Source organism: Melozone crissalis, unplaced genomic scaffold, assembly GCF_028551555.1.
Source record: "Melozone crissalis strain CALT ecotype California unplaced genomic scaffold, PUWL_Pcris_2 ptg000041l_1, whole genome shotgun sequence".
NCBI lineage: Eukaryota > Metazoa > Chordata > Aves > Passeriformes > Passerellidae > Melozone > Melozone crissalis.
In genome coordinates, this window is record NW_026535819.1 from 7900885 (window position 1) to 7926728 (window position 25844).

The 25844-nt window shown below is 51.1% G+C and overlaps 2 protein-coding genes across 2 annotated transcripts in view; one reads left to right on the top strand and one right to left on the bottom strand.

Annotated features, from left to right (window-relative positions):
• The window catches only part of ASTN2 (astrotactin 2), a 357490-nt gene that overhangs the window by 227704 nt on the left and 103942 nt on the right, over positions 1-25844 (top strand). Inside the window, exons 14-16 of the mRNA XM_054283890.1 lie at positions 728-852; positions 1209-1313; positions 3305-3484. Of these exons, the coding sequence (XP_054139865.1) occupies positions 728-852; positions 1209-1313; positions 3305-3484 (410 nt within the window). The remainder of the gene's footprint in view (positions 1-727; positions 853-1208; positions 1314-3304; positions 3485-25844) is intronic.
• TRIM32 (tripartite motif containing 32) lies at positions 9328-17049 on the bottom strand. The gene is made up of 2 exons (XM_054283891.1): positions 17025-17049; positions 9328-14198 (listed from the first exon to the last, which is right to left on the bottom strand). The coding sequence occupies exon 2, from the start codon at positions 14129-14131 to the stop codon at positions 12188-12190; it is 1944 nt and encodes a 647-aa protein (XP_054139866.1). The 5' UTR covers positions 14132-14198; positions 17025-17049; the 3' UTR covers positions 9328-12187.

The following is a 25844-nucleotide window of genomic DNA, read 5'->3' on the forward strand; positions in this document are numbered from 1 at the left end:
ATATTTAAAATCGCCCCTCCTGTTTCCTCGGCGCAGGCGCAAGGCATTTCCCTTTCCAGGGGAGGCTGGTCTCCCAGAGACCTGTCTGTTCACCATTTCAAATCATTTCCCTGCTACCCTTGTTCTAGAAACAATTCATTAGGGGCCTATTATACAATGTTTTACCTGCCAAGGTTAGAAAAGATCCTGCATGTGTGGTGAAATTGTGCTGTGAGCTGTACACCAGAGTGGGGGTTTTTGTGTCTGTATGTAAAATAGACTTTTCCTGCCTTTTGGAGAGTGAGTCACTGGTGGGGGTGAAAAATGTGGAGGTGATGATGGTGCCTGGGGAGCCCCAGCAGAGCTTGGTCACTGTCCACATGAAGGTGCTGCAGGTGTGCAAAGGGGCAGTTTTGGGGTGTAGCAGCCACTTCTCTTTCTTTGCCCCCTCTCCAGGGCCCACTTTGAGAATCTGGGCCAAACCCAGTGGCTGGCTCCCCAGGCTGAGAGCAGTTCTGTGTTTGTGGAGCACTAATGGAGCTGCAGTCCCTGGGGAGCTCATTAAGCATCATCTCAGAGGGCTGCACAGCCGGGCTGGCTGATGGGGAGGCTGCACACCCCATCTCCTGCTCCAGGCGATGTCCCCTGTCCTCCTGAGCCGCTGTCCTGGTGCCACCAGGGCTGCTCGGCCTTGCTGCCAGGCCGTGCCCTGCATCGTTGCTTTGCAGTTGTCTTTTTCTCTCTGCAGGGAGAATAACTTCATCAAGGACTTCCCCCAGCTGGCTGATGGGCTCCTGGTGATCCCTCTGCCCGTGGAGGAGCAGTGCCGTGGGGTCCTGTCAGAGCCCCTCCCTGATCTGCAGCTCCTCACAGGTACGAGCTGCAAACGGGGGACAGAGCACAGGAGGGACAACAGGAGAACAGGAGGGGCAGCCCCTTCTCCCAGCCTGGACCCCAGTGTGGCTCCTGAAGGGCATCATTCCCCCCTTTGTGCCAGGGGCAGAAATAATCTGGGGGATGTGTGAGTCCATCCCAGCAGCATCCCCATCCCTGTGAGCAGTCACAGCCATCCCAGTGCTGGTCCAGGTACCCCAGGGCATCACCAGTGATGTTCCCAACCCTTCCACCACCCCTTTTCTCACCCCTGCAGCACACAGGAGGCTGGGAGGGGCATTCAGCATGTCCCAGAGCGTGCTCAGCAGTGTCACCCTCCTGCTTTGCCTTTGCAGGGGACATCAAGTACGACGAGGCCATGGGGTACCCCATGGTGCAGCACTGGCGGGTCAGGAGCAACCTCTACAGGGTGAAGCTGAGCTCCATCACACTCTCTGCAGGTGAGGCATTCCAGGGGCAGGGAGAGGTGTGCCTGCATGGCTGGGTGGTGGTTTTCTGCCCCAAGCATCCCACTGACATTTCCTACTTCCATGCTCTGTTGCCAGTGCTGGGAAGTTCACTTCCTTTTTTACAGGAGGGAAACTGAGGCAGGGAGTTTGTGCAGCAAGAGGTGAGGTCAAGCCAGTAAGCAATGAGCAGGAAGGATTTGTTTTGGGGTGTCTGTATATATCTGTATGTACAAAAAACAGCCAATCCCTTAAAAAAGGGTGGTTTCAAAAGGAACTGAAGCACTTGGAAAAGCAGGTCATATAAAGCAGAGAGTCACAGATGAAGAAGGGGTGGGTGGGAGGATCCTGCAAATGTCAAAACATTTCACTGCCACGTTTTTACAGCTACACATTTTGTTTCAGGAATGCTGAAACATTTTGTTGCAACCTGAAATGTTTTGCCTTTTCGTTTCAAAATAGCATTTTTTATTTAAAAATCAACGAGTTTTTAAATGGTGAGAGAAAGGAAAAAAAAAGATTTAGTGCTAACAGGCTGCACAGCCCCAAAATGAAATAACCTGCTCAGAGCTGAAAAAAAAATATGTGGGTTCAGCTCAAAATGAATTCTTCTGGCTTTTTTATTAGAACAACCTTCTCTTTCAATAAACCAACCGACCAACCAGCCAGATAATCTCATTTTGGTGACAGCTATGACGTATTTTCTTGCAGTATGTTTTCCATTCCAGCACTGAACCAAAACGGTGCTTTCAGCCTGCTCTAAGTGATGCTGAAGTGCTGTGGAGTCACCAGTGTCTCCAGGATATTTCACCTCCACAGGGCAGCAGGGGTCCATCGTGTCCTTGTCCCATGCCAGGGGTCCCTGCTGTCCCTATGGATGTTGCTCAAGTGATGCCCTGACCTTTGCACATCCACGGAGCTGCCACCAACCCAGCCCTGTGTGTCCCTCTGGGCTGTCTCCAAATTCCTTAAAAATAGTTCCCAGTTGTGCTGGGTGTTTGCATTAAGGATGGAATATCTCTTGTGGTGGATACAGCCAAAGAAAGGCCAAGCACATCCTCTGGGGAGAGTGTAAGTGATGTGCCAGCAGGCTGAGGAGCGGAGGAGCTGGCAAGGATGGGGTTTTGTGTGTGTTTGTGTGTGTGTGCACATGTTCACATGCACATCCCTGCAAAATTATCTGAAAAATCTCTTAGGGAAAGGAATCATAAGGGAAGTCAGAGCCACAGCCTGGGGTATTAACAGCTTGTGGGTTCTAAAGGATCAGGTAGAGGCAAAAAAGGAAGGACTGCACCCATGTGGGGTATTGTCAGCAAGGGGGGCTATTTACAGACCACAAATGGGACGGGGCTGCTGTGGAACTGCCTTGAGCTGTTTTATTTTTCAGCATCAGTCTCATTACATGGTGATGACAATGGGAAGATGCCAGCAGCTCACATCCCAGGCAGCAGACCAAAAAACTTAATGTTACAACTCACTTTATAAGTTTTTTGACCAATCACACAAAGCAAAAGCACATTGACAGTAGTTCCATCCAACCACTATAAGCACACGTACCTTTGGTTAAAACAATGCTTGCTTATTTCAAATACAATACCTGCTTGTGAGCCTTAAAACACAACACACAGAGCTCCATTATTAAGCTTCAAACTTCCTAATATCTTGCTAGATAAACTTTCTGTAGCTTACAGAGCTATTCTGACAAGCGTTAATACACAGACCATTGTTCTATTTGCCCTTGCTTTTTCTACAATTTAAATAATTTTTCTGCTGACCTATCTCATGGCTGCTGCTTAGCTCTGCTCACAGTTCTGCTGCCTCTGAGGCCTGCCTTTTGCAGCTTTCCCCAAAACCCTCTGATTTGGTGGATTCCCACAGTGGGGCCTTGTATGACCTGAGCAGGAACCTCTGGGGCTCCTCTCCCCTGGGTTTTTGCTGCCAGCCCTGCCTGGCTGACCTGCCCACCCCCTGCCTCCCTTCCCCAGGCTTTGCAAACATCCTGAAGATCCTGAACAAGGACAGCAGCCGGGAGGAGCTGCTCTCCTTCATCCAGCAGTTTGGCTCCCACTACATCGCCGAGGCGCTCTACGGCTCCGAGTTCAGCTGCACCATCCACTTCCCCAGCAAGAAGGTCCAGCAGCAGCTCTGGCTCCAGTACCAGAAAGGTGAGGAGGGGGATGGCAATGGGCAGGGGTACGAACATCAGGTGTCATGTGCTGGTTTTCACCCATCACCCCCTTTCCCATGCATACACCATCACCATGGAGGCAGGAGGTTTGTCCCAAACTGAGTGCTCAGTGTCAGCTGGCACATGTCATCCCTGAGCCACCCTGCCTGCTCCTGCCCTTCAGCCTCCACCCTCTGGCTCCACCCTTGCCCAAGGTGACCCCCTTCCCCACGGTGGCCCTCCCATGTCAGGGTCAGCTGATGGAGATGTGACATAAATGAGCTGTCTCAGAATGGCTTTGTTTTATTGCTTGTGACAATGACAGTCTTTAAGGAAGTGCATTAAATCAATAGCAGACTCATTGTGCTACACCATAAATAACGAGACACATCATTAAACAGGGCAATAAACTTCAGGACTTTGAAGTAATACAATTAGGTTATGTTTATAAAAACTCCCTTATCGCTGTAGCCTTCCATTTGCCGATTCATCTCTCTCCTCCAGGGATTTGGGGGTATGCCTTGGATCTGATATTTTTCTATTCAAAAAATATCTGTGGTGTGTCAGAGAGCCCACCTTAGGGCTGATGGTGACAGAGGTCATCAGGGCACTTGCCTCCTGCCCTGGTGGCACTGCCAGGAGCAGCCTCATCCCCTGGAACCCAGCGGAGAGGAGAGGTGTTCTCCCACACACCACCTCCCTTGCTCTTGGCTCATTTTCTTCTCTGTTTCCCCAGTGTAGCTGGTCTTGTAAGCGTATTTATAACAGCTTGTGCTCGTTTGTTTGGGTTTTAAATAGTGATAAATGAAGTTTGCCATAGCAATGCCCCTGTTTAGCAGGAGAAGGCACGTGGAGGTGGGTTGTTTATGTACTCATGGTGTTATTAATCACTCGGGAGCATTCCCTGCAATCCAGGGGCAAATGTGTTGGTGGTGCAGACCCCATGGTCCCAGTGCCATCACCTGGGACCAAACCAAACCCAGACAAGGGTTTCTCAGGAGAATGAGAGGTGGGAATGAGGGGCAGCTGCTGCAGTCCAGACCGGGCACGAGCATTGCTGCTGTTCCATGATGCTGGGACGAGGGGGGACATGAACAGTGCTTGACCTGGTGGTGAAATATCTCCTATTCCTTCAGTCCCACCTCCCCCATGTCAGGGGCAGCAGTGGCTCGGGGCTCAGCCACAAAGCCCTGGGGTGGCACAGGGCCTCAGTGACTGAATAAATCCCATTTTAGTCCTGGTATGCAGCTGGCTGAGGTGGATCCCTTGCTCCCCACCTGGGTCCTGCCCCCACTCCTGGAGCTGTGCCTGGCTGCCCTGGCATTTGTGGGACACCCAGAGCATCCTTTCCCAGTGCCTGTGAAGCACCAAAGCACTCATGGTACTCCAGGGATCCCCTGAGGGGTTGCATGTAATGCCTGGACATAAACTTTTCACTCCTGATTATTCAGCATTTGAGCACCAGGTGCTGTCCCTGACCTTGTGTTTTGCTCATGGCTTCATCAGTGGCTTTGGTAGCTGGTGGGGTTGGTGAGGTTGAACTTTGGGGCTCTGGGCAGCGAAGAGGTGACCCAGTGTTGTATTCAGCTCTTTGATGGCCAGAAAAGGCTTTTGGAAGGACATTGAAGATGTTCAGGACTCTTGGAGAGATCAGCCTGTGGACAGAGAAAGTGTCATGGGGGAAACCCAGGGCTCTGTCCCAGGGAAATTCCAGTTAGCCAAGAGAAAGAGCTTGCTGTTCATGGTAGATGGATTTTATTCCCAGCTTCTCTACTGATTTACCCTCATTTTGCCAGCGACATAAGGCAGATAGGAATAAATAGCTCCAGCTAGACAGTTCTGGATGCCTTCTCCACTCAGAACAGCTCTGGCCTGCCGGGCTCCCCACTGCTCAGCAGCCCGTTCTGAGCTGCTCAGTAAGCACACATATGCATCAGCTCTGATAAATATAAAAGTAGGGCCAGAATAACTGGAATTTGTTAGTGGACAAAACTGGTCACAAGAGGAGGGAGAGAGGAGAGTCTCAAGATAATTGGAACGGCACCAACTCTGAGAAAAATGCACATTACAGGGTGTTTGCAGCACTGCACAGAATTATTTTAATATTTTAATCAACTTCATGAATCAATCTCCAGGCCTCAGGAGGAGGCCTCCAACAATAAAGGCACAATCTGTGCATAGGGCCCTAATTGAAAACATGGTTTTGAAGAGAAGCTCTCACGGCTGGTGCCAGCACAGGCTCTGAGCTGGCCTGGAGCTGCCCAGAGCCTGTGAGGAGGGTCAGGATCTGCAGAGCTGTCCCTCCTGCCAGGGGCAGGCACAGGGACACATCTCTGGGACAGCACAGAGCAAGCAGCCTGCTCTGCTGGGGCAGTGACAAGAGTTCCCTTCCTCCTGCAGGAGGATATGGGGGAAATGAGGTGCCAGAGCAGCCTGCCCTTGTTCCCAAGGGTTTGCAGGAGTGAATCCTGCAATGGAGAGCCAGACAGGCATGGTGGCACAGCTGTGGCACAGCCAGCACTGTGCTCCTTCAGGGCAGCAGTGGGAGCATCCCCCAGGCTCCCTCACGGGAACAGCCTCAGTCCGTGAGCACACCAAGGCAAACTCCAATTTTACTTCATGCAGAGGGATTAAAAGCTCATTTTTTGGGCTGCTTGCTCTGGCTCAGTGCAGCCAAGCAATGCTTTAGCACATTGAGTGGCCCCCAAGCAGGGACCTTGAGATGGACCCAGCCATTGATCTGTGCCATGGGAGCCTGCATTGGTTTTCTTCCCTGGTGGAGCCAGCATTTAACACTGATGGTGCCTCATTAAGTTGGTAGCAGTTGTGTGAGGACCTTCATTTGGCAGCTGGGACAAACATGATGTCCCCAGCCAGCTCCAGCTGTGTGTAAGAATGTGCTGGGCCTGATGGGATGGAGGGAACCAGCTTGGTCACAGTGGTGCTGTGGATTTCTGGAGAAACCAGTGTGGAGAACACCCTGGAGTGCTGGCTGCTGCACAGCAGTGCCTCCATGGCATCCACACTTCTTCTTTTTCTCTGTTCTGTCCCCACAGTCACTAGGTTGGGGTGGATGAGGTGTTGGGAGATGACAAAGCCAGGACAGCTGGCCCAAACTGGGTCATTCCTCACCATGATAATAAACCTGGAGGTGGAGGCTGGGAGTCACCCCATCTCAGAGACTCAGAAATTGCACATCAGGGAAGAGAGTTATCCCTCCATCCAGCAAATTCCCCTGCTGGGAACCACTTCATTCTCTGATAAAAGCTCATCAGAGAGCTGGTGGGTCTGTGGTTCCTCATTCTGGCTGATGTGGAGAAGAGCTTGCTTAGGAAAGAGCTGCTCTGAGAGCAAAATCTGACAGCCCTGGTGAGATTTCTGCAAGAGCTGTTGCAGTTTGCTTATTCCCACTGGAGAAGCCCAGCTGGGAAGCAGGAAGGGATGCTGATGGGCTCAGGATGTGTGTGCCTGGGTGGGGAGATCCAGAGGGTTTCACTGCCCAGCTGGGAGGTTACTTTAGGTCTGCAGTGAGGGAAATGTTTGTTTTTCTTGAATTTCCTATGATCTCTAGATAGAGTTTCCTTGGCTGAGGTTCCCTGGCTCCATTGAATGCTCAGCAAGCTCAGCCTGTGGCTGCTGCAGATGGGGGAGATGTTCATGTTCCCTCTCAGTAATTGATCATCCCTGAGCCTTTCTGCCCCCTGCCCTCCCCAGTGCTTGCTTCTCTTCTCTTGGACAACCCTCTATGAAATGCATTTACCTGTAAGAGGTGACAGCTTTCATGTTTTCTTGTGAACTCAACAGTTTTGATAGGAGATTTCACAAATATCCTACACAAAATTAAGGACAGAGCCTGCAGCTCTGCTAAAACAGCAGTCCATATTCCTCTGAGTGAGGCCTGGGGCTCCCTCCTGTCCTTTCAAGGCTCCATTTGTCTCCCTTCAGGTCTGATACTGCCATTAACGCAATTAAGATTGAACTGGCCAACAGGAACCTTTAGTTTTCCTTTCCTAGATGCAATCAGGTGCATTAAGAAAGCTGTAAAGCCACTTTTTAGCTGGTAAAGGACGTAATGGTCCCTACCTAAACCTAAAAGGTTTCCCATATATGTGCTTGGTCAGAAGTAGAACACACAGAATTTCCCTGGTTTTCAGATCTGTCCCTATGTACAACCACTCTATTACCTTTTTAACACTCTTAATTGCTTGGTTTATGTCATTATTTCAAACCCTCGGATTTCAACATTTTGTTCAGAGGAGGTAAAAACACTCTAGCTGGTTGTCATGAAATTTAGTTTAGACTAAAACATGTGCTGTGAGTAAGTCTGCTAAATGACCTTCTGCACTTCTCATTGTAATCCACAATTGCCAGGCAAGTTGAGTAATTAGTTGTGCAAAATGAAATAACTTTAAATCCTCACATTGAGTAATGACCCAGAAAAATCACTTAAGCTATACAATAGGAACAACTCAAAGCATCTGGCTTTATTTTCACTTTTGTAGCTCTACCCTCTTTGATGAGGAACAGGCTCTGCTCCTCATCCCTTCATTCCCTGGCTCCTGGTTTTGCCCAGAACAATGTCCATGGCTCAGTTGTTCTGCCCTAAGAAATCAAAACTTGTGATAAAGCTGCAGGGTAGATCTAACAGCACCATAGAAGGGTTGAATAATGTTTGATAAACCAGAAATTCATACCTGTTTAAAGAGCTGAGCCGAGCCCAAATGATGAAATCCTTCATCCAGATCAGCCAGGTGGCTGCACAGGGAGGGGAAAGGAGAACCTGCACATGCTGTGGGTGTATCTGCTGAGGAAATGTCCCTGCTGACCATCCAGGAGCTACTCTGGCACCACCAGAGCTGGGGTTGAGGCACCTTCACAGCTACAAACCCACAAAACTCAGTCACAGCAGGTTTCCTCACCAGCTCAGCTCCCACAGCAGAGTTTTGATCTAAAAATAATTTAGTATTGGTGCAACATCACAAGAACAGCCTGAGCTGGTGCCTCCAAGGTAGAGGATTACAAACACAGGACACCAAGGTGTTTTATACCCTCACAGTGTAAATTCTGAGGTTTTCTAGGTGAGCCCATGGCTCCTGATGTGTCCACTCACCTGGCTGCATCACAGGTCCCCACTGGCAGAGACCATGGATGAGCCAGGGACACAGGTAGCAGATTACTCACAGCACATGTTTTAGTCTAAACTAAATTTCATGACAACCAGCTAGATTGTTTTTACCTCCTCCAAACAAATTGTTGAAATCTGAGGGTATCAAATAATGACATAAACCAAGCAATTAAGAGTGTTGAAAAAGTAATAGAATGGTTGTACATAGGGACAGATCTCAAAACCAAGGAAATTCTGGGTTCTACTTCTGACCAAGCACATATAAGGGAAACCCATTACGTCCTTTAACAGCTAAAAAGGAGCTTTACAGCTTTCTTAATGCACCTGATTGCATCTAGGAAAGGAAAACTAAAGGTTCCTGCAGACCAGGCTCCCAAATACAACTGAGCTCCCACAGCCAGTGAACTCAAAGCAGACTTCTGAACCATCAGGTGACAAAGGAGACATTGCCCTTGAGGCAGTGTGAGTTAAGGTACAAAACCACAGCATTTGTTTAGAAAGGTGGGTAGGGAAGTGTCAGGGAAAGTTCCAGGAGCCTGCCAGGATCAGATTTCTCCTTGGCAACCTGACACATAAAAGGGTCTCGTAGCCACTGTGCTCCCAATCTAATCCCTGCTGGCTGTAAAATCCAATCTGCCACCGAGGGGAGAAGATGAAGTGTTTTAATAAGAAAATGAGCCGTTTGCAATGCACTTTTAATTGGATCAATTTTTCCTTTATTACACAATCTTTAAAAACCAAACACATACGTATAACCAGACAAGCTCTTCCTCCAGATACAGAGCAGGAGCCAAACTATTTCAACATAATCCTTAATTACTCCATTTCACCTCGTTTGGCAGATGATCATGACACTGTGTGGGAGCACCACAGCAAGCAGAGCTCTGTAAAATCATCTCAGTCGAGTTTTTTCAGGGGATGTGCAGACCCCGGGTGAAGGACAGCAGATTTTCTTTTTCCCTTTTCTCCTTGAAATCTCAGACTGGAAGAGCTGCAGGCAAATCAGAGCCCCAGGCGCTGACTGCAGTGTCCTGGCCCACCAGTGCCTCACAGGGTGGTGTTATTTTGTTATTTTTCTTAATCCTCTGAGTGAGAAACAGATGACAGACACTTTGTTTGAACTCTGTAACCAGGAACAGGCTGGAGTAACCAACTGCTCAGTTTACTGCACCAGCTTTTAATTTTTTCCTTTTAATTTTTTAATTTTTTTTTCAAGCACTCCAGGAAATGTTATTGCTAGTAGTTGTGCTGTTTATTGCAAAAAAAAAAAAAAAAAAAATCCACGGGAACAGAAAATTACAGAGGTACATATTATCATAGATAATATTGCTTTAATTATTCAGGTCCCCAGTAGTCTCCTGTGTGGAGCAGTTCTTGGGAGCAGGAGAAATGTTTAAAAGAAAGCAGAAGGAGAGGAGCTGCCACTGCCATAAAATTGGAAAAATGCCTTCAGTTACAATGTCATGAACTGCAGCACAGCCCAGTAATCATCATCACTTCCCCAGAATACATATTCAAGATGAGAAAGGCTCCTCAAATTGCTGTCACATGCCTTGGGCAACTGCCCCCTCCCACCAAAAAAGAGAAGCAGAGAATGTGAATAGCAATGTAGAAGTTGGTAGCCTTGGCAAGCACACAGAGCAGCTCAGGAGGGAAGGGGAGCAGGGTGCCCTGGGCTGCCTCAGCACCACCAACCACCTCCTGTCTTAGCTCCCTTCTCAACAAGCTTTTCCCAGTACATTATAGCAGGAGAAATTGGAAGCTGCCCTGATGGAAGCTCCATCACACAGCTGTGTTTGTGCGCTCACTCCTTCAGCACTGGCTGAGCACAACAAAGAGAGGGAAAAAAACACCCAAATCCCACCAAAATCTGCTTCCAGCATTTTTCTGCAATCCCTTTAACTGCCAAACATCCAGCTAGAGCAGCAGCAGCTCACCAACCTGTTTCCCTTTGCTGTTTCAGCAGGGAAAAGTATATGGGCTTAAAAAAGAATAAAAATCACCTGTTGCAAACATGTTGTAGGACAAGTAGCAAACAATTTGCTGGAGCATGGCAGCCACTATAAAATCAGCTTTTATATTGTCTGTCGTGGCCCCAAATTTGCAACTACGCTGTTGATGGCAACAAATAAATGCACTGCAGTGTAACTATTATCTGTGGCAGATTAACATGCTACCACTGTGCCCTATTTAAATGCATCTTTCCTTCAATAAACTATTCTGGGCGAGCAGCACCACACTGAGGTACACATTTATCAGCCAGGAGAGCAGCTCTGTGGGGGCCTTGGTTCACACAGCTGCAGTTTTGTGCTTCATTTGGCCCAAAGCCTTGATGAGCAGAAATGCTGGTGCTTGCTGGTGTTGTGGAAAAAAAGAATTACTAAAAAGAAAAAAAAAAAATAATCTGAGGAATGTAGTGTTTTGCTGTGCAAGGGAAAAAAAAGGCAGTGCACCAATGGATGTGCTTCTAAACCTTAAAAAAACAGAAGTGAAATAGTCCCCCCTGCCCATCCTTATCTCAGAAGTGAGTAACTTGCACAGAGGAGGTGCAGATGAGTGGAAAACTATTGCTAAATGCAGTGGTCTGGAATGCAGAGTACTGAAGTGCAGGTGAACCTACAATACATTGTATTTAATCTCATTTCCTACAATCTCCCAATCTTATTCCCCCAGCTCTTCCCCCCTTCCCCAGGAAGTTTTAGATACCAGATAGACCTTCCAAAGAGAGTTTCCAGGACACATTTAATAATAAAACAACAGTAAATAGCAACCCTAGATTTCCCCTCTTTTTTCTTTTTTTTTCTCCAGCCCCCTCCCTTTTTACCCCCTTCTATCTAGCAGAACTCTGATTAGTAATAAAACCCCTGTCTTCTTACAACTCAGGAAAAAAGAGGGCAATTTTCTGGCTCAGCTCAGTCTCCCACGATTGCACAGTACTCACTTCACACAGAACAGACACAATTCACAAATGGCACGGCAGGGCAATCTCCTGAACACCAGAAAAATGGGAGAGACAACCCTGCCTCGTCAGGGTGGAAGCAAAGCTTCATCTCCGTGCAGCTGAAGTGGCCATTTCGTTTTATGCAGTGCTGCAAGCACAAATTGCTCTCTCTAGGAGTTGCCCAGACAACTGCTACCCAGTTCCTTGCAAGTGCCACAGGATTGCCTCTGCTAGTTCTCTAAGGGAAGGTGATTTAGAGCAGTCAGTCAGTGTTTATGGCACAAAGAAAGACACAATGGTTGAAGCTGGAAGTGTAGGAGATGTGCGGCATAAGGAGGTGAAGAGGTTTATGGAGTGACTAGTCACAAGAACCAAGACTGCAAAGGATGGATCCTTTCCATAGTGCTTGTCCTTATTTGTAGGGATTTTATATAAAAAAGAAGAAGAAAAAGCAGACCACCACCACCACCACAAAAGCTATTTTGTTTCTAAACACAGAACATGATGACCTCTATGCCAAATCCCCTTCGGCTATGGCACAATCTTCCTGAAGGCTTGACACTGGTTCCCGTCGGATTGCAAGGAGACAGCGAGAATCTCCACTGCCAAGACAGGCTTTGCTTGCAACCAAGCCTTTAAGGGGTGGAGTATCTTCTCAGGTGGTAACTGTAGATCTTAATGCAATGATCCCAACAGTCCAGCACCAGCAGCTGCCCTTTGGGAGTAACAGCAATGCCCACCGGGCAGGTGAGTCCCTCCCGGATCAGGATGTTGTAGCCGCCTCCTTTAGGAAAATGCAGGATTTCCTTACGACTGCTGTCGGCAACGATCAGGTCTCCCCTGGAATCAACACACATCCCAGCAATGCACCTGAAATCCTCATTCTCAGAGAAGAAATGGCTGATCTGACGTCCCAGCTGCCCGTCTGGGCCGACGGAGCCGATGGAGAAGCCTCCTTCCAAGTGGTGCTCGTACTGCCGGTTCTCCAGGTTGAGCCCCAGCCCCTGAGTGAAGTAAATGGTCCCTTCAGCGTCACAGGTGACAAACTTGGGGCGCACGGCGCTGCACAGGCAGCTGTACTTCACCACCCCCACGCCACGGTCCACGGTGAAGCACCAGAGCTTGCCCCCTTCCACGTCAGTGACCACAAACTGGCCCGAGGGCAGCGCGGCGATGCCCCAGGGCTTGCTCAGCTGGCTGCGGTGACACGCCACGCAGTGGCCGTCCATGGTGTACACCTTGACAGAGTTGTCGTAGCTGTCTGTCACACCGATCAGCCCGTGGCAGTTCATGGTGACAGAAAGAGGGGTCAAGTTGGGTAAGTCTGCTCCAAGGAAACTCAGCACGAAGCTGTCGATGCCGCTGGGGCTCCGGCGGATCTCCTTCAGGAAGCCCTTGCGGGTAAAAACCTGGATTCGGAAATTGCCCCGGTCGGCCACAAGCACCTCGCCTTGGCTGGTGACGTGCAGGCTCACGGGGAGGTTGAACATCCCTGGCAGACTGCCCTTGGAGCCCATCTTCTTGATGAAGGAACACTGCTGGATGCTGGTGGCTGCTTCAGGCATCCTCGGCTTGGCTGGCGAGGAATGTGGAGTGCAGCTGGGCTCCTCCTGCACCAGCTCAGGCTCCCTAAATGGTACAAAGGAGGATGCTGCATTTTCCATGAGGGATTCCTCCACGTTAACGGTGCGGGGTTTCTTCACCACCTGCCCAATCTGCAGTGGTCCCACGTGGCTCACCTTAAGGAGTTCCACCTCTTGGAGAGTCAGCTCCCTTGGGAGACTGTTTGTCAGTTCTGGCTCTTCCTCATCCCCCGTCTCCTCCAGGAGAGCTATATCCCCCTGCTTTATTTTGGCCAGGAAATAGTCACAGCGAGACATTATCTGCACTTCTGCTAAGTTCAGCAGGTAAGCCTGCTCTTCCATCACCTGGTTATTTATCTTCTCCACTTCAGTCAAAGAGGTGGTGAAGAACTTGCGTGACCTGGCCAGTTCTTCCTGGATCTTGCGCTCCTCTTTGCTGTACTCCTGCAGAACCCCTTTGTATCTGGCTTGCAGGTCTCTTGAAACATCCTCCAGAGCAGCTTTCCTTTTCTGCAGATCACCCATGAGCTCCCGAAGCCTGGCAAGCCTCGTTCCAAATTCCCTCCTACGCTCCTCAGCTGCCTCTTTGATAGCCATGACTCTGTGTCCTGGGGGCACGTGCGAAGCCTCCTTGCACGGCTCACACAAAACCAAGCTACAGCTCTTGCAAAAGTGTCTTGGCAGCCTCCTCCCGCAGACCTTGCACATGAGGAGTCCCACCACTTCCCCCAGGCCGGCCGTGTCGATGATCTTCAGCACGGTGAGGTTGTCGGTGAGCTGAGCCAAGCTGGTGATCCGCGTGATCTTGCTGCAGAAGGGGCAGCGGATCCCGTTGATGCTGTTTGCCAGGAGCTTCTCCAGGCACTGCTTGCAGATGGTGTGGCCACAGTGCAGCAGCTTGGGCCTCAGGTGCTCCTCGGTGAAGGACTCCATGCAGATGGGGCACTCCAGAACCTCTCGCAGCGCGTCCGAGTTGAGATAAGGGGCGGCAGCCATGGTGCTCCAAGGCAGCTTTATCCAGCACGGTGCCTCGTGCTCACATCTATTCCAAGGTGCTCTGATTCTGTCCAGGAAGAAAAAAGGGAAATGTGATTTATGTCACCACCAGCAGTTATGTATAAATGCAATTTATTTCTGACTTATCGCCTAACCCTGCAGAAAAAGGAACCCAGTTAGCTTTTCCATGTTGGGAAGGAGAGATTAGTCATAGCTAATCTCAGGGTGGGCAAATTTCAAAACTAACTTGCAGCTCCCAGTGCGATGAATTATTCACTTGCAAAATTTGTAAAGTAGCACTGAAAGAAGTGTAATGGCACCAATATGGAAGCCCAGTAGATATTGATGACTGAATCATCTCCTCATGGCGCCCATCTCCTGCTGCCAAGCCTCTGAGTTTACATAATTTACTGAAACCCAGGGAGATTAAACCAGGCATTCAAAATGTTGCACATCAAAGAAGGAACCAGATGGTGCGATGCTTTAGGACATTAATAGATCACCTCTGGAGACCTGCATTCAGATGTGACATCAGATACCAACAAAATGAATGTGCCTGCTTCACTCTGCTTTGCTAGAGAGCCAAAACATATTTTCAAGGTTTCATACATTTGCTTTCATAGAGGAAGTGAAAGTAGCAGCAATGCTCTGTCAGCTTCTGCTCGTTCTGGGGGTGACTGTGCACGCTGAAAACACACAGAGAAGGTTTGATGCCAGTGCATCTCAGTAACCTCTGCCATGCTGCAGCATGCTTCATGCCAATTAAACACAGCTCAGGCAGGTATTAGCAATAATGGAGCTAACAGACAACTCCAAACATCTGAACTCCAAACATCTGAACTCCAAACACACTCCCAGTGTTCGCTATTAGCTCCTGAACTCAGCTTAACTGCATTTAATTTCTCCCCGTTTCACAATCTCACAACGTTGACCTCGTTCTTGTCCCCCAGTTCAGTTTTACACCACTCTGGTTGCTGTTCAGCTTCAATCCAGGTTTCTCCACCCTCACATCCCTCCCAGCAGGGAGCAGATCCCAGCAGCTCTCCTGCCAAAGCAGCCATCCATTCAAAAGGAACAGAACAGGGCTCACATCATTAAGTTATTATTCACTAGACTGGGTTTCAAATCCTTTGTTATTGTACTGCTTAGCCACTAAAAAATAGGGAAGAAAACCTTTCTCCTAGGGAAGAGGAGGAGGAGAAGGAAGTAGTGAAGTCTTTGAAATGAAGAGACAGTGGCAGAGGGATGTGAACACAGCTCTGTCTGAGAAATGGCTGCATGCACACAGCATTCTCACTTCCCTGCTGGGTCTGCTGCCTTTCTCTTTGGGAAGGATTCTGTGTATTTCAGTTTGCTGTGTGCTCCTGTGCAGAAAAACAGCTGCAAGGAAGAAAAGTTCTTTATGCTCATAGAGAAGAGAGAAAAAAAAAGCCCCCTAATTTTAATTTGTCAGCTGCAGTTCAGAATCATTAAAGCCTGTATTTCAGGAAGGGATTCAGTGGCATGGCAGAATCTCCTGGCACCATGCTGGGATCAGCTCAACAGTGGCAGGTTGAGTAGCACAGCCCTGGCCCTGGGGAAGCAGAAACCTGGGCACTGCCATGGAGAACAGAAACCTTCCTCTGAGGGAGGAAAAAATCTATGATTTAAAATGGTTTTAAAATATGAAACACAGGATACCAGGTTCATTATTCTTACTTTCCTTGGAAACACGTCAAAAGACTGGCTTAGGGAAGGACGAGGGAGCAGCACAGGCACCAAGTACTGAGAGTTACATTAAAAGCTCCCTTTAAAACAAGTATTTTCATTAAAGAAACAACGGCAGATGGGATTTTAAGTCAGGTTGGGCTTTTAGAGAGCTGATTTGTATGACATTCTTTTCATATATAACCCCCTTTATCGGAATGTCAGCATGCCCTCAGTAATGGGACATTATTTTTTTCCTTTTATCTCCCTCTCACACTCGGCTGTGCCTCTATGGAAGTTTCCTTAACAGCGAGTTGTTCTTGCATGTCGGTCCCTCCCGGGGCAGTTCCTCTGACGCAGAGCAGGGTATTACAGAAAGCCTCAGCTGAGGATCAAGCCATAAAACCGTGAATTATGCCAGTTTGGTTTCCTTACGTTTGGAAGAAATTTCCTGCCGTGGTTTCTCTTGTCACCCGGTAGTTTTTAGTGAGTGTTTGCGGTGAGAACACCGGCTTCACTTGTAATTCAGAGCTCGTACCATGAACGAGGGAAAATAATGGGGTAATGCTGCAAAATAAGCGCTGCTGACAGGAGTTATCACAACAACAACAAAACCAGCAGGACAACCCCTCTGTTTGGGGGGGTTTCAGTGAATAATCCACGTTTTGGGTTGGAAGGACATTAATGATGGCCTGATCGAACCCTGGCCATGGGCAGGGGGAACGCGCCGGCGGGGGGGGGGGGTTCACAGAATAATCCAAGGTTTGGGTTGGAAGGACCTTAATGCTGGCCTGATCGCAACCTTGTCACGGGCAGGGGGAACACGTTCCACCAGCCCGGCCCTGGGCACTGCAGGGATGGGGCGGCCATGGAGTGAGTGCCCTGTGCTGCTGTGTGCCCGCACAGGGCACACGCCCAGCCCCGTGTGCGCGCGGCCGTGCCGGCCTCAATGGCAGCGGGGCGGGTACGAGCCCACTCTGCCGCTGCTGCCGGGGGGGACGGGGCGCGGCGGCCCCTCGCTCCTATGGCTCAGCGCGGCGCGGCGCGGCCCGGTGCCCCCCTTCCATTCCATCCCCTCCACGCCATTCTTTCCCATTCCCTTCCATCCCCTCCCGTCCCCTCAGGCCGCCCGCCCGGGGGTCCCGCCGTGCCCGCCCCGCCCTGCAGGGGGCGCCGCCGCCGCCGCGGCCCCGCGCGCGCTCCTCACCTGCCGCCGCTCCGGGCCGCGCCGCTCCCGGCGTGCGCTGCGCGCCGCGCGTCACGTGAGCGCGCCCGCGGGGCCTGCCGGGAAATGGAGTCCGGGGCTGAGGGTGGGATTGAGGGGGGGACACCATGGGGACACCGCGACACCGGCACCGGCACGGGGGGGCTGGGGCGGAGGGGAGGGGCCGCAGGATGCAGCTCGGGTCTGCCGGGTCTGTGCTGCGGCTCGTGGTGAAGGGAAAGGTTAAAAGTAACAAAGGGAAAGCAGAAACGTCTGTTCGGATTTGGGTTCTTTTGTTTGGTTGGTTGGGGTGTTTTTGTTATATACCATTTCGGCACGCGTCGGTTATTCATTGCCCTTTCCCTGATCAGGCACCGCTGCTGCAGGATCAGCCCCTTCCCATTCTCTTTCACCCTTCCCTTCCCTTCCCTTCCCTTCCCTTCCCTTCCCTTCCCTTCCCTTCCCTTCCCTTCCCTCCCCTTTTCCCTTGCCTTGCCTTCCCTTCTCATTTCCCTTCCCTTTTCCTTTCCCATTCCCTTCCCCTTTTCCCTTTATCTCTCCCCTTCCCTTTCCCCAGCAGGTTCCTGAGTGTTTGATAGCTTTTACATCACCTACTGAAAACATGTATTTCTCGTTCCTTACCATGCCTTGGAGCACCCTGCAGGCTCCAGGACAAAAAGGACATTTTTGGGTACAGCTACAGCTGTGAGCAGCGGCAGCCAGAGGCAGGGATGTGACCACTGGCCTATGGCTGGGCTCTGCCCCCTGTTTCCTGAAGTCAGTGTCACCATCAGGAGCACCGACTCCATTCCAGCCCCATCTCTGCCTGGATGTCATGAACCTGCTTTAGGGATGGCAGAGACCCCTGTGCTGTGGCCCTGTGGGGCTGCAGAGCAAACTGAGGAGTGCCAGGGCTTGGGGCTTCCTTTGGGATCAGGGGAAGCCACAGGAACCGTGTTCTTCACACCCCAGTGCCACAGGCAGCAGCCTGTGCTCAGCCCAGGGCTGAGGTGCAGCTGGAGCTCTGGAGGCTCAGCCTGGCAGGAATTCAGTGCCTGGGGAAGAGGCAAACCCTCAGTTTAACCATTTCCCAAAATCCCTCCATTGCCCTCTCAGCCTGCAGCGTTTTTCCACTGCTCACCTGCTCCGGCCGCCCTGACCTGTGCTGAAGGAAGCACTTGCATAATGCAGCAAGTCTGGCCACCTTCTGCTGCTCTTGGTGGGTTTTTTCCACTTGGTTTAGAAAAGAAGAGTTCATTTGGAAGGGATCTAGGTCCCTGGAGCTGCAGGGATCAGCAGTGTGGGCAGAGGGTGCACTCAGAGGCAGCAGGAGCAGATGCAAAGCCTGGCCAGGGTTGCAGAAGAAAATGAGATTTCTTTTTTTTTTACTGAGTCCTCTGTTTCAAGCCCCAGTGGCTCCCTGGGGGTGTTGCTGTGCCCAGGAAGGGGACACAGGGTTCACTCCCAGTTCCTGGCCTCACCAGGGAAATGCCCTTTCAGTCCCTGATCTATGGGGAAGAAAAATGGATGTAAACATTGAAACCAGGGTGGTCCGGCAGATCTTGTGAGGCCACCCACACCTGAAAATGAGCAGGGTGAGGAAAAAACAATGCTAGAAATAGGAAATAATCTTACAATGCATCCTGGGGAGAAAACAAAGGACTCTCTGGATTTAATTAGAGGTGACAATGACCTGCTGATGATGTTATCCATCATGTGCCAGTATGGGGACCCTACATGAGAAGGAAGGATGGGAAGGTTGTCCAGCCCAAGACCCGGTCACCCTGCCAAAGTTCCTTTGCCTAAGCTGTGTTACAGGGGATACTTTCAAAATCTCCTTTTACAGAGGGTTATCAGAGGTCTCTAAGAGCTCTTTTTTTCTAGATACCTTGGGCTTGCAAGTGTGTAAATGTCTCATCTGAAGCTGAGGTGAGATCCTGCCTGTCCAGCCTGCAGGCAGCAGAGGTGATCTGCCCCCAGATTCTCTTTGCTGGTGATGCCTCAGGTTTCAGCTTTTCTATTTTTCACATTCTGTGCTGCTTTAGTGGGTGGGTCTGGGTGGCTGGCTCCATATCAGGGAATGCTGAGCTCTGTGCACAGAGCAGGGAGACAAAACAATTCCTGCTCCAGCTGGGCACCAAGGACAAATGATCCAAATCTCAGCCCAAGAGCACAAACACCGTGGGCTGGAGAGAGAAAAACAAGCAGGGTGGGACTGCATGGGCTAAAGCTGGAATGGGACAATGAACTGCAAGGTGCAAATGGAGCAGAACTGATCACAGTGACAGACCCCGTGCCCGGCCGTGCATTTTGGGACCATTTTGGTTCATCTTGGTGCAGCCCTGGCTGGGCTCTTGTGCTGCCCAAGGTGGATCCATTGAGGAGATGCTTTTAATAAATCCCTGCTTTACTCTTTAAGTCTGTCCAGTCTCTGTTCTAGGCCAGCCTTCCCAAGAGGATGCCTTCGGGACCATCCCTGGGGCAGTGAGGCTGGGGCAGGCCAGGGGGTCACAAGTGCCACCAGTCACAAGCACAGTGATGCAGGTCACTGTTCACACCTTGGTGTTGGACCTCAGGATTGTGTTTAATTGAGTTTGGTTAATCAGCTGGGAGCACAGCATCATCAGGGAGAGGGGGTGTGAAGAGGGGCAGAGGCAGTGTGGACATAAAGGTACTCTTCACCTGGAGCTGTGGTGATGGGAGAAGGAGTTACGAGTACAAATTGAAACAGGGAAATTTAGATTAGATATTGAGAAGTTTTTTATTGTGAGGGGGGTGAGGCACTGGCACAGGTTTCCCAGGGAGGTTGTGGCTGCTCCATTCCTGGATGTGCTCAAAGCAAAGTTGGATGGGGCTTGGAGCAACCTGATCTAGTGGGAGACATCCCTTCCCATGGCACGGGGTTGGAACAGGATGATCTTTAAAGTCCATTCCAGACCCTTCACATTCTGTAAACAGGAGATTAAAAGAGATCACGGAGCCTCAGGCTCAGGAGTTTATCAAGCACTGAAACCCAGGGGATGTGATGCATTCTGTGTGCCACACTGCCCTCCCTGAGGCTGGGCTGAGGACGGAAGGATGAGACCCCACGGGTGGCACGGAGGGGCCGTGGGGTGAGGGCAGCAGCACGTGGGGGATGGTGTGTGTGCCAGGATTGTGTGCTGCATGCCAGGATGGTGTTCCCAAAGCTGGGATGGTGTGCCCATGCCAGGATGGTGTTCCCAAAGCTGGGATGGTGTGCCCATGCCAGGATGATGTGCTGTATCCTGGGGTGATGTGCTGCAACCTGGGATGTCGTACCTATGCCAGGATGATGTGCTGCATGCTAGGATGATGTTCCCAAAGCTGAGATGGTGTTCCCAAAGCTGGGAAAGTGTTCCCAAAGCAGGGATGGTGTGCCTAAAGCAGAGGTGGTGTGCTGCATCCTGGCATAGTGTGCCCATGCCAGGATGGTGCTCCCAAAGCCGGGACAGTGTTCCCAAAGCAGGGATGGTGTTCCCAAAGACAGGACTGTATTCCCAAGGCCAGGACAGTGTTCCCAAAGCTGGGACAGTGTTCTCGAAGCCGGGATGGTGTTCCCAAAGCCGGGACGGTGTTCCTGAAGCCGGGATGGTGTTCCCAAAGCCGTGATGGTGTGCTCACGCCGGGACAGTATTCCCAAAGCCGGAATGATGTTCCCAAAGCCGGGACGGTGTTCCCGGTGCCGGGCTCCCAGCGCCGTCCCGCCGCGGTGCCACGAGAGGGCAGCAGGGCCCCACGGACCGGCTCGGGCACGGCCGGGACCCCGCCGCGGGGAGGGACGGACGGACGGACAGCCCCGCAGCGCCCATCCCGCAGCGCCCATCCCGCAGCGCCCATCCCCAGCCCCGCAGTGCCCATCCCCAGCCCCGCAATGCCCATCCCGCAGCGCCCATCCCGCAGCGCCCATCCCGCAGCGCCCATCCCCAGCCCCGCAGCGCCCATCCCGCAGCGCCCATCCCGCAGCGCCCATCCCCAGCCCCGCAGCGCCCATCCCGCAGCGCCCATCCCGCAGCGCCCATCCCGCAGCGCCCATCCCCAGCCCCGCAGCGCCCATCCCGCAGCGCCCATCCCGCAGCGCCCATCCCGCAGTGCCCATCCCCAGCCCCGCAGCGCCCATCCCGCAGCGCCCATCCCGCAGCGCCCATCCCCAGCCCCGCAGCGCCCATCCCGCAGCGCCCATCCCGCAGCGCCCATCCCGCAGCGCCCATCCCCAGCCCCGCAGCGCCCATCCCCAGCCCCGCAGCGCCCATCCCGCAGCGCCCATCCCGCAGCGCCCATCCCCAGCCCCGCATCCCGCAACCCCCGGCTGAGCACACGGCAATGGCATTCCCACGGCGGATTCCCTCGGGAGCGATCCCCTGCCCAGCCCACGCTGAGCTCCGGGACTGGGGTGTTGGTGCTTGTTTGGTGGTTTGGCTGGGGTGGTGTTTCCCCCTCATCCTAGAGTGGTTTGGGTTCGGAGGGATCTTAAATCCCATCCAGTGCCACCCCTGCCATGGCAGGGACACCTCCCACTGTCCCAGGCTGCTCCCAGCCCTGTCCAGCCTGGCCTTGGGCACTGCCAGGGATCCAGGGGCAGCCACAGCAGCTCTGGGCACCCTGTGCCAGGGCCTGCCCACTCTCATTGAAAAGAATTGATTCCTGATATCCCATCTAACCCTGCTCTCTGCCTGCCCTTCCCTCTTGTCCTGTCCCATCCTTACTGAAAACATGGATGGATGTGCCAGTCTCACTACCGTGGACACTGTGCCCACGCTTTCCTCGCAGCCTCAGCAGTGTTCCTGAGGCCTCAGCAGCCTCACTAACAATGGGCAGCATTAAATTTGTCCAAGCTCTTCACAGACCTGGTGTGGCCACTGCACTGACAGTATGTCAGTGCAGGAGAAATTCCCAGGCAAACACATCTATTGATTTCCTTTCTAACTCCCTTTGGATGGATTTGACAGCAAAAAGGATTATTCCACCAGGAGATAAGCAGGCAGGCTGTGTCAGTGGATGTGTCCTGGCCAGAAGTCCCCACTGTCCCACCTGTGGTGGCACTAGATTTGTCCAGTGAAGGGTGCTGTATGGGGGAGGTGGATCAGAATTCCCTTTTTCTTGCATAAAATGCAAATCCCGGGTCCTAAATCAAGCCCAGCTAAGCAGCCTGTTGGTGTTGGTGGGGTTCACCTGCTGAGCCTGTAGGAATCCCTACCTGGGTCTGTTCCCACTATTCCCTGTACAGCTCCAGCTGGAAAGCCTTCTCCTGTCCTTGTTCCAAGCATTTCTGCTCTTCAGGAGATATCACATCCTAGCCCTGATGTATCTGCATTCTTGTGGCAAGTGGAATGGTTCCCAGTTTTGGGATGACTTGGGGATCCTTTGGAAGAGCTGTTGTATGAAATGCTGAGTCTGACTAGGAAACCCATCTTCTCCTGGGAGCTCTCAGGACAGGACAGCACTCCAGTACAAATCAGGCATTATGCTGTTGTTCTTGTTGTAGTGGTGGTGTTACCCTGCTCCCTCGTGTCCAGGCACCAGGAGGTGCTGCTGGTAATGCTGGAAGCATTTTCCCACATCAGCAACTGCTGCATCCTGAGCAGGGACCCCTTTGTGCAGGCACACACCTCCTGTTATAGGATTGTAAAATCCTAGTGGAGCCCAGAAATGGAGCCAGGCATCTCAGCAGGCAGACAGCACCTCTGCACACCCTGTTCTGCTCATTTTCCCTTCCTTACACGAGGCCTGATTCCTGACACAAAGCTGTTATTTCATTTGTTTGGTGGTGGTAGTTGTTTGTTTATTTGGTTGGTTGGTTTTTGTGTTTTGGGTGGTTTTTTTTGTTTGTTTTTGGTTGGTTTTTAAATCCATATTTCAGACAAACAAATTAAAACTCCCACAAGTTGCCATGATGTGTCCAATTGCATCTGAGGCTCTCTGCTCCCCAACAGATGTTGTCAGGGTTCAGCTGGGTTGCCAGCAGTGTTAGTGGCAGCATGTTCGTATTCAGGGCTGATAAAGGATCCCTGTATCCTCACTGCTGCAGCTGAGTCTCCTCCTCTTCCCAGAAAGGACCTTGGGAGTGTCCTGGCAGGCGTCACCTGCAATGCCCTTCCCCAGGAGTGAAACAGAGACTTGGCAGGAGTGTTCTCTATAGGTAATAAAAGCCAGGCTGAGCCTGCAAGAACTTGTGGGGCTTCTCCAATTCACTGCTTGTGGGATCTCAGTCTCTCAGAACTGGGGTGCAGGGTGAACGAGACCACCCCTGGGGGGCTCGGGAGTCCTGGAATGTTGCCAGAAATGTCTGGTGGCTGGACTTTGATCCCACATGGGAGATGACATCAGTATGAGGATAGGAGGATTTCACCGGGGTGAATGGTGAAGGGATAAGTTAATTGGAGTGTGAGATACAGGGTTTAAGATCCCTGTACAGGGGGGTCTAGAGAAGTAAGATGGAGGAATTGGGGCGTGCCCTTCTCCTTCTTCTTCTTCCTCTAGGCCTCCATCTTCTGTGGTGGTGTTGGCACTCTGGGATTGGACCTTACTAGGGGAAAACTGGTTAATAAGGATAGAGGGTATTGGAGAAAAATGATAAATATTGTATACGTAACTCCGGGTATAAAGATAGGTGGCCGCCCCAGGGGCTCTCAGTGTGTGTGCCCATGGCTGACTGCTGAGCAGAACTCTGTCAGGCCAAGAGAAAATCTTTTAGATAAGCAATTAATAAACACCAAGACCGAGAAAAAATCTGAAGTTTCCTCTCGTCCTTTCGAACCCGGGGGCCCAAGGCCATCTTGGGCTTTTCCCAGACCATCTAAACAGCCCCAAAATCCGACAACTGCTGAGCCCTCTCCTTGCATGCAGGGAGCTGAAGAGAGAACCAAAACTCCTGTCAGATGTAGGGCAGGGACTCCAATCCCATCTTGCCAGACTGTCTTTGCAATGGCAGGTGCACGTTTATGTTTTGGAGGGAAAAATACCAGTTAGATCTGAAAACCTCCTCTGTGAGATGCCCTGAGTGGTGGGTGAGGGATGTGGATGGGATGAGAGGGAAGTTCTGTCTCCAGCAAGGAAACCTCCAGCTTTCCTTGCTGGAGACAGAGGACACATGAGGCACTGGACAAGCAGATGAGAACCATCTCCTCCTCAGTGCCTCTCTCTGGCTCTGGAGGAGCTGGCTCACAAGCAGGGTTTGCTGCTGGTGCTCCCAGATAGGTCCCAATAGCAGAAATGGGGGGATTGTTTTGTTAGGGCTGTGTGTAAGCACCCCAAACACATCCCACAAAAGCTACCAGGAACTGCCATCCAGAGCTGATGCCATCTAAGTGTTTGTCTGGATGAGAGTTGGCAACCTGACAATGCAGCCAGTTTCCATCTGCTAACCCACATCCTATTTCATTTTCCTCCTTTGGAGTTGTACCCGGAGCCCTCACACAAGGGAACACCACGGATCTTTGTCAGCCTGCAAAGGAATCCTTTTCCCCAGTGCAGTGGGATCTGTTCTAAAGAGGATTAACTGCACACAGCCAATTCCACCTCGGCCATGAAGCCTGCTCTGCTCACAGGTCTGCCATGAATCACCCAGCTTTTGGTTAATCTGTCTCTGAGCCCATGGCTGCTGGGGAAGGGCAGCTGCTCTGCTCACAGTTTTCTACCTTACCTCATTTTCAGAGCTCTGGGCCTTCCGCAGTGCAGCTCCACCTGGGCACTGCTGCTCCTGAAGTGGTTTTGTTCCCACTGGTTGGATTTATAGTGATATATAATTCTTAGCTATAAGGCAAATAATTCAGAATGAATGTGTGATATCCCATTGCCAGTCATGAGATAACTGATTCCACTGTCCTTTCAGCCCTGTGTTCATGTCCTCCCGTAAAGCATGGCTCCAAAACTCCCTTCTCCATGAAGGATCTCTAAAGCTGCTTCAGCTCTGGTGAAGAAGCTTTGCAGCCCAGAAGTGTAATTATCTCTTTTCTCTTCTACACATACTTCAGTGGTGATGTTAGAAGATGCTACTCTTAGTGACAAATGAGAAGAGGCTCATGGTATCCTCCTATAAATTCCTTCTTTCTCTGCCACCCTGTTTTTCAAGGCTTCATGCCTTTCCCTTATGAGACTTGAAGTTGCCTGGAGCTGATCTTCTGGAAAATAATCTCTCCAAGAAGCAGCTCCAACTCCTGTTTCCCATGTCTGCCTACACCAGTGTCTCCCTAGATGTTGAAAACATCTCCCTACAACCTTCTTTTAATTTATCTTAGCAACTGCTCCCCTTCTATTCCACTAAAACACGGGTTGGTTGGAATTTGCTCATTCTCCCCGTGACAGCTTTGATCCTGTGCACAGAAGTGTTCCCTGACAGGCAGACAGCAGGGAAGGGCTGTCCCTACCCCGAGGGCTCAGGGAGTCATGAATGAATGCTGTTTACTTGTATTTCCAAATGCCTTGTGCCTTGCCAGATCAGCTGCGTGTCACTGCTAGCCGAGCGTGCTGAGACAACCCTTGCTCCTCTTCCACTCCTCTCAGCACTGGGAATTTGTTGCTAGAGGCAACAGCCATAAGATGAAGAAAGCCTTTTCTTCTGTAGGTCTGTCACCAGGTTATAAAAGTTGGGCCTTCTTGGGTCAACCCAGCTGCAGACAAAGAATTTAAATGGAAGCGTACAGGGCAGGCATTGGAACCGTGTCTCCTTTGCTCAAGTGTGATGCTTCCCTTGGCCTTAGCAAGTGTTTGGAGGAGCACAGGACAAAGTAAAGGTTCTCCAGGTTTATTCCCTTGTGCTTAAGCCCACCAGGAGGTTTCCCAGTGGGTTTCAAAGGCGTGAATATT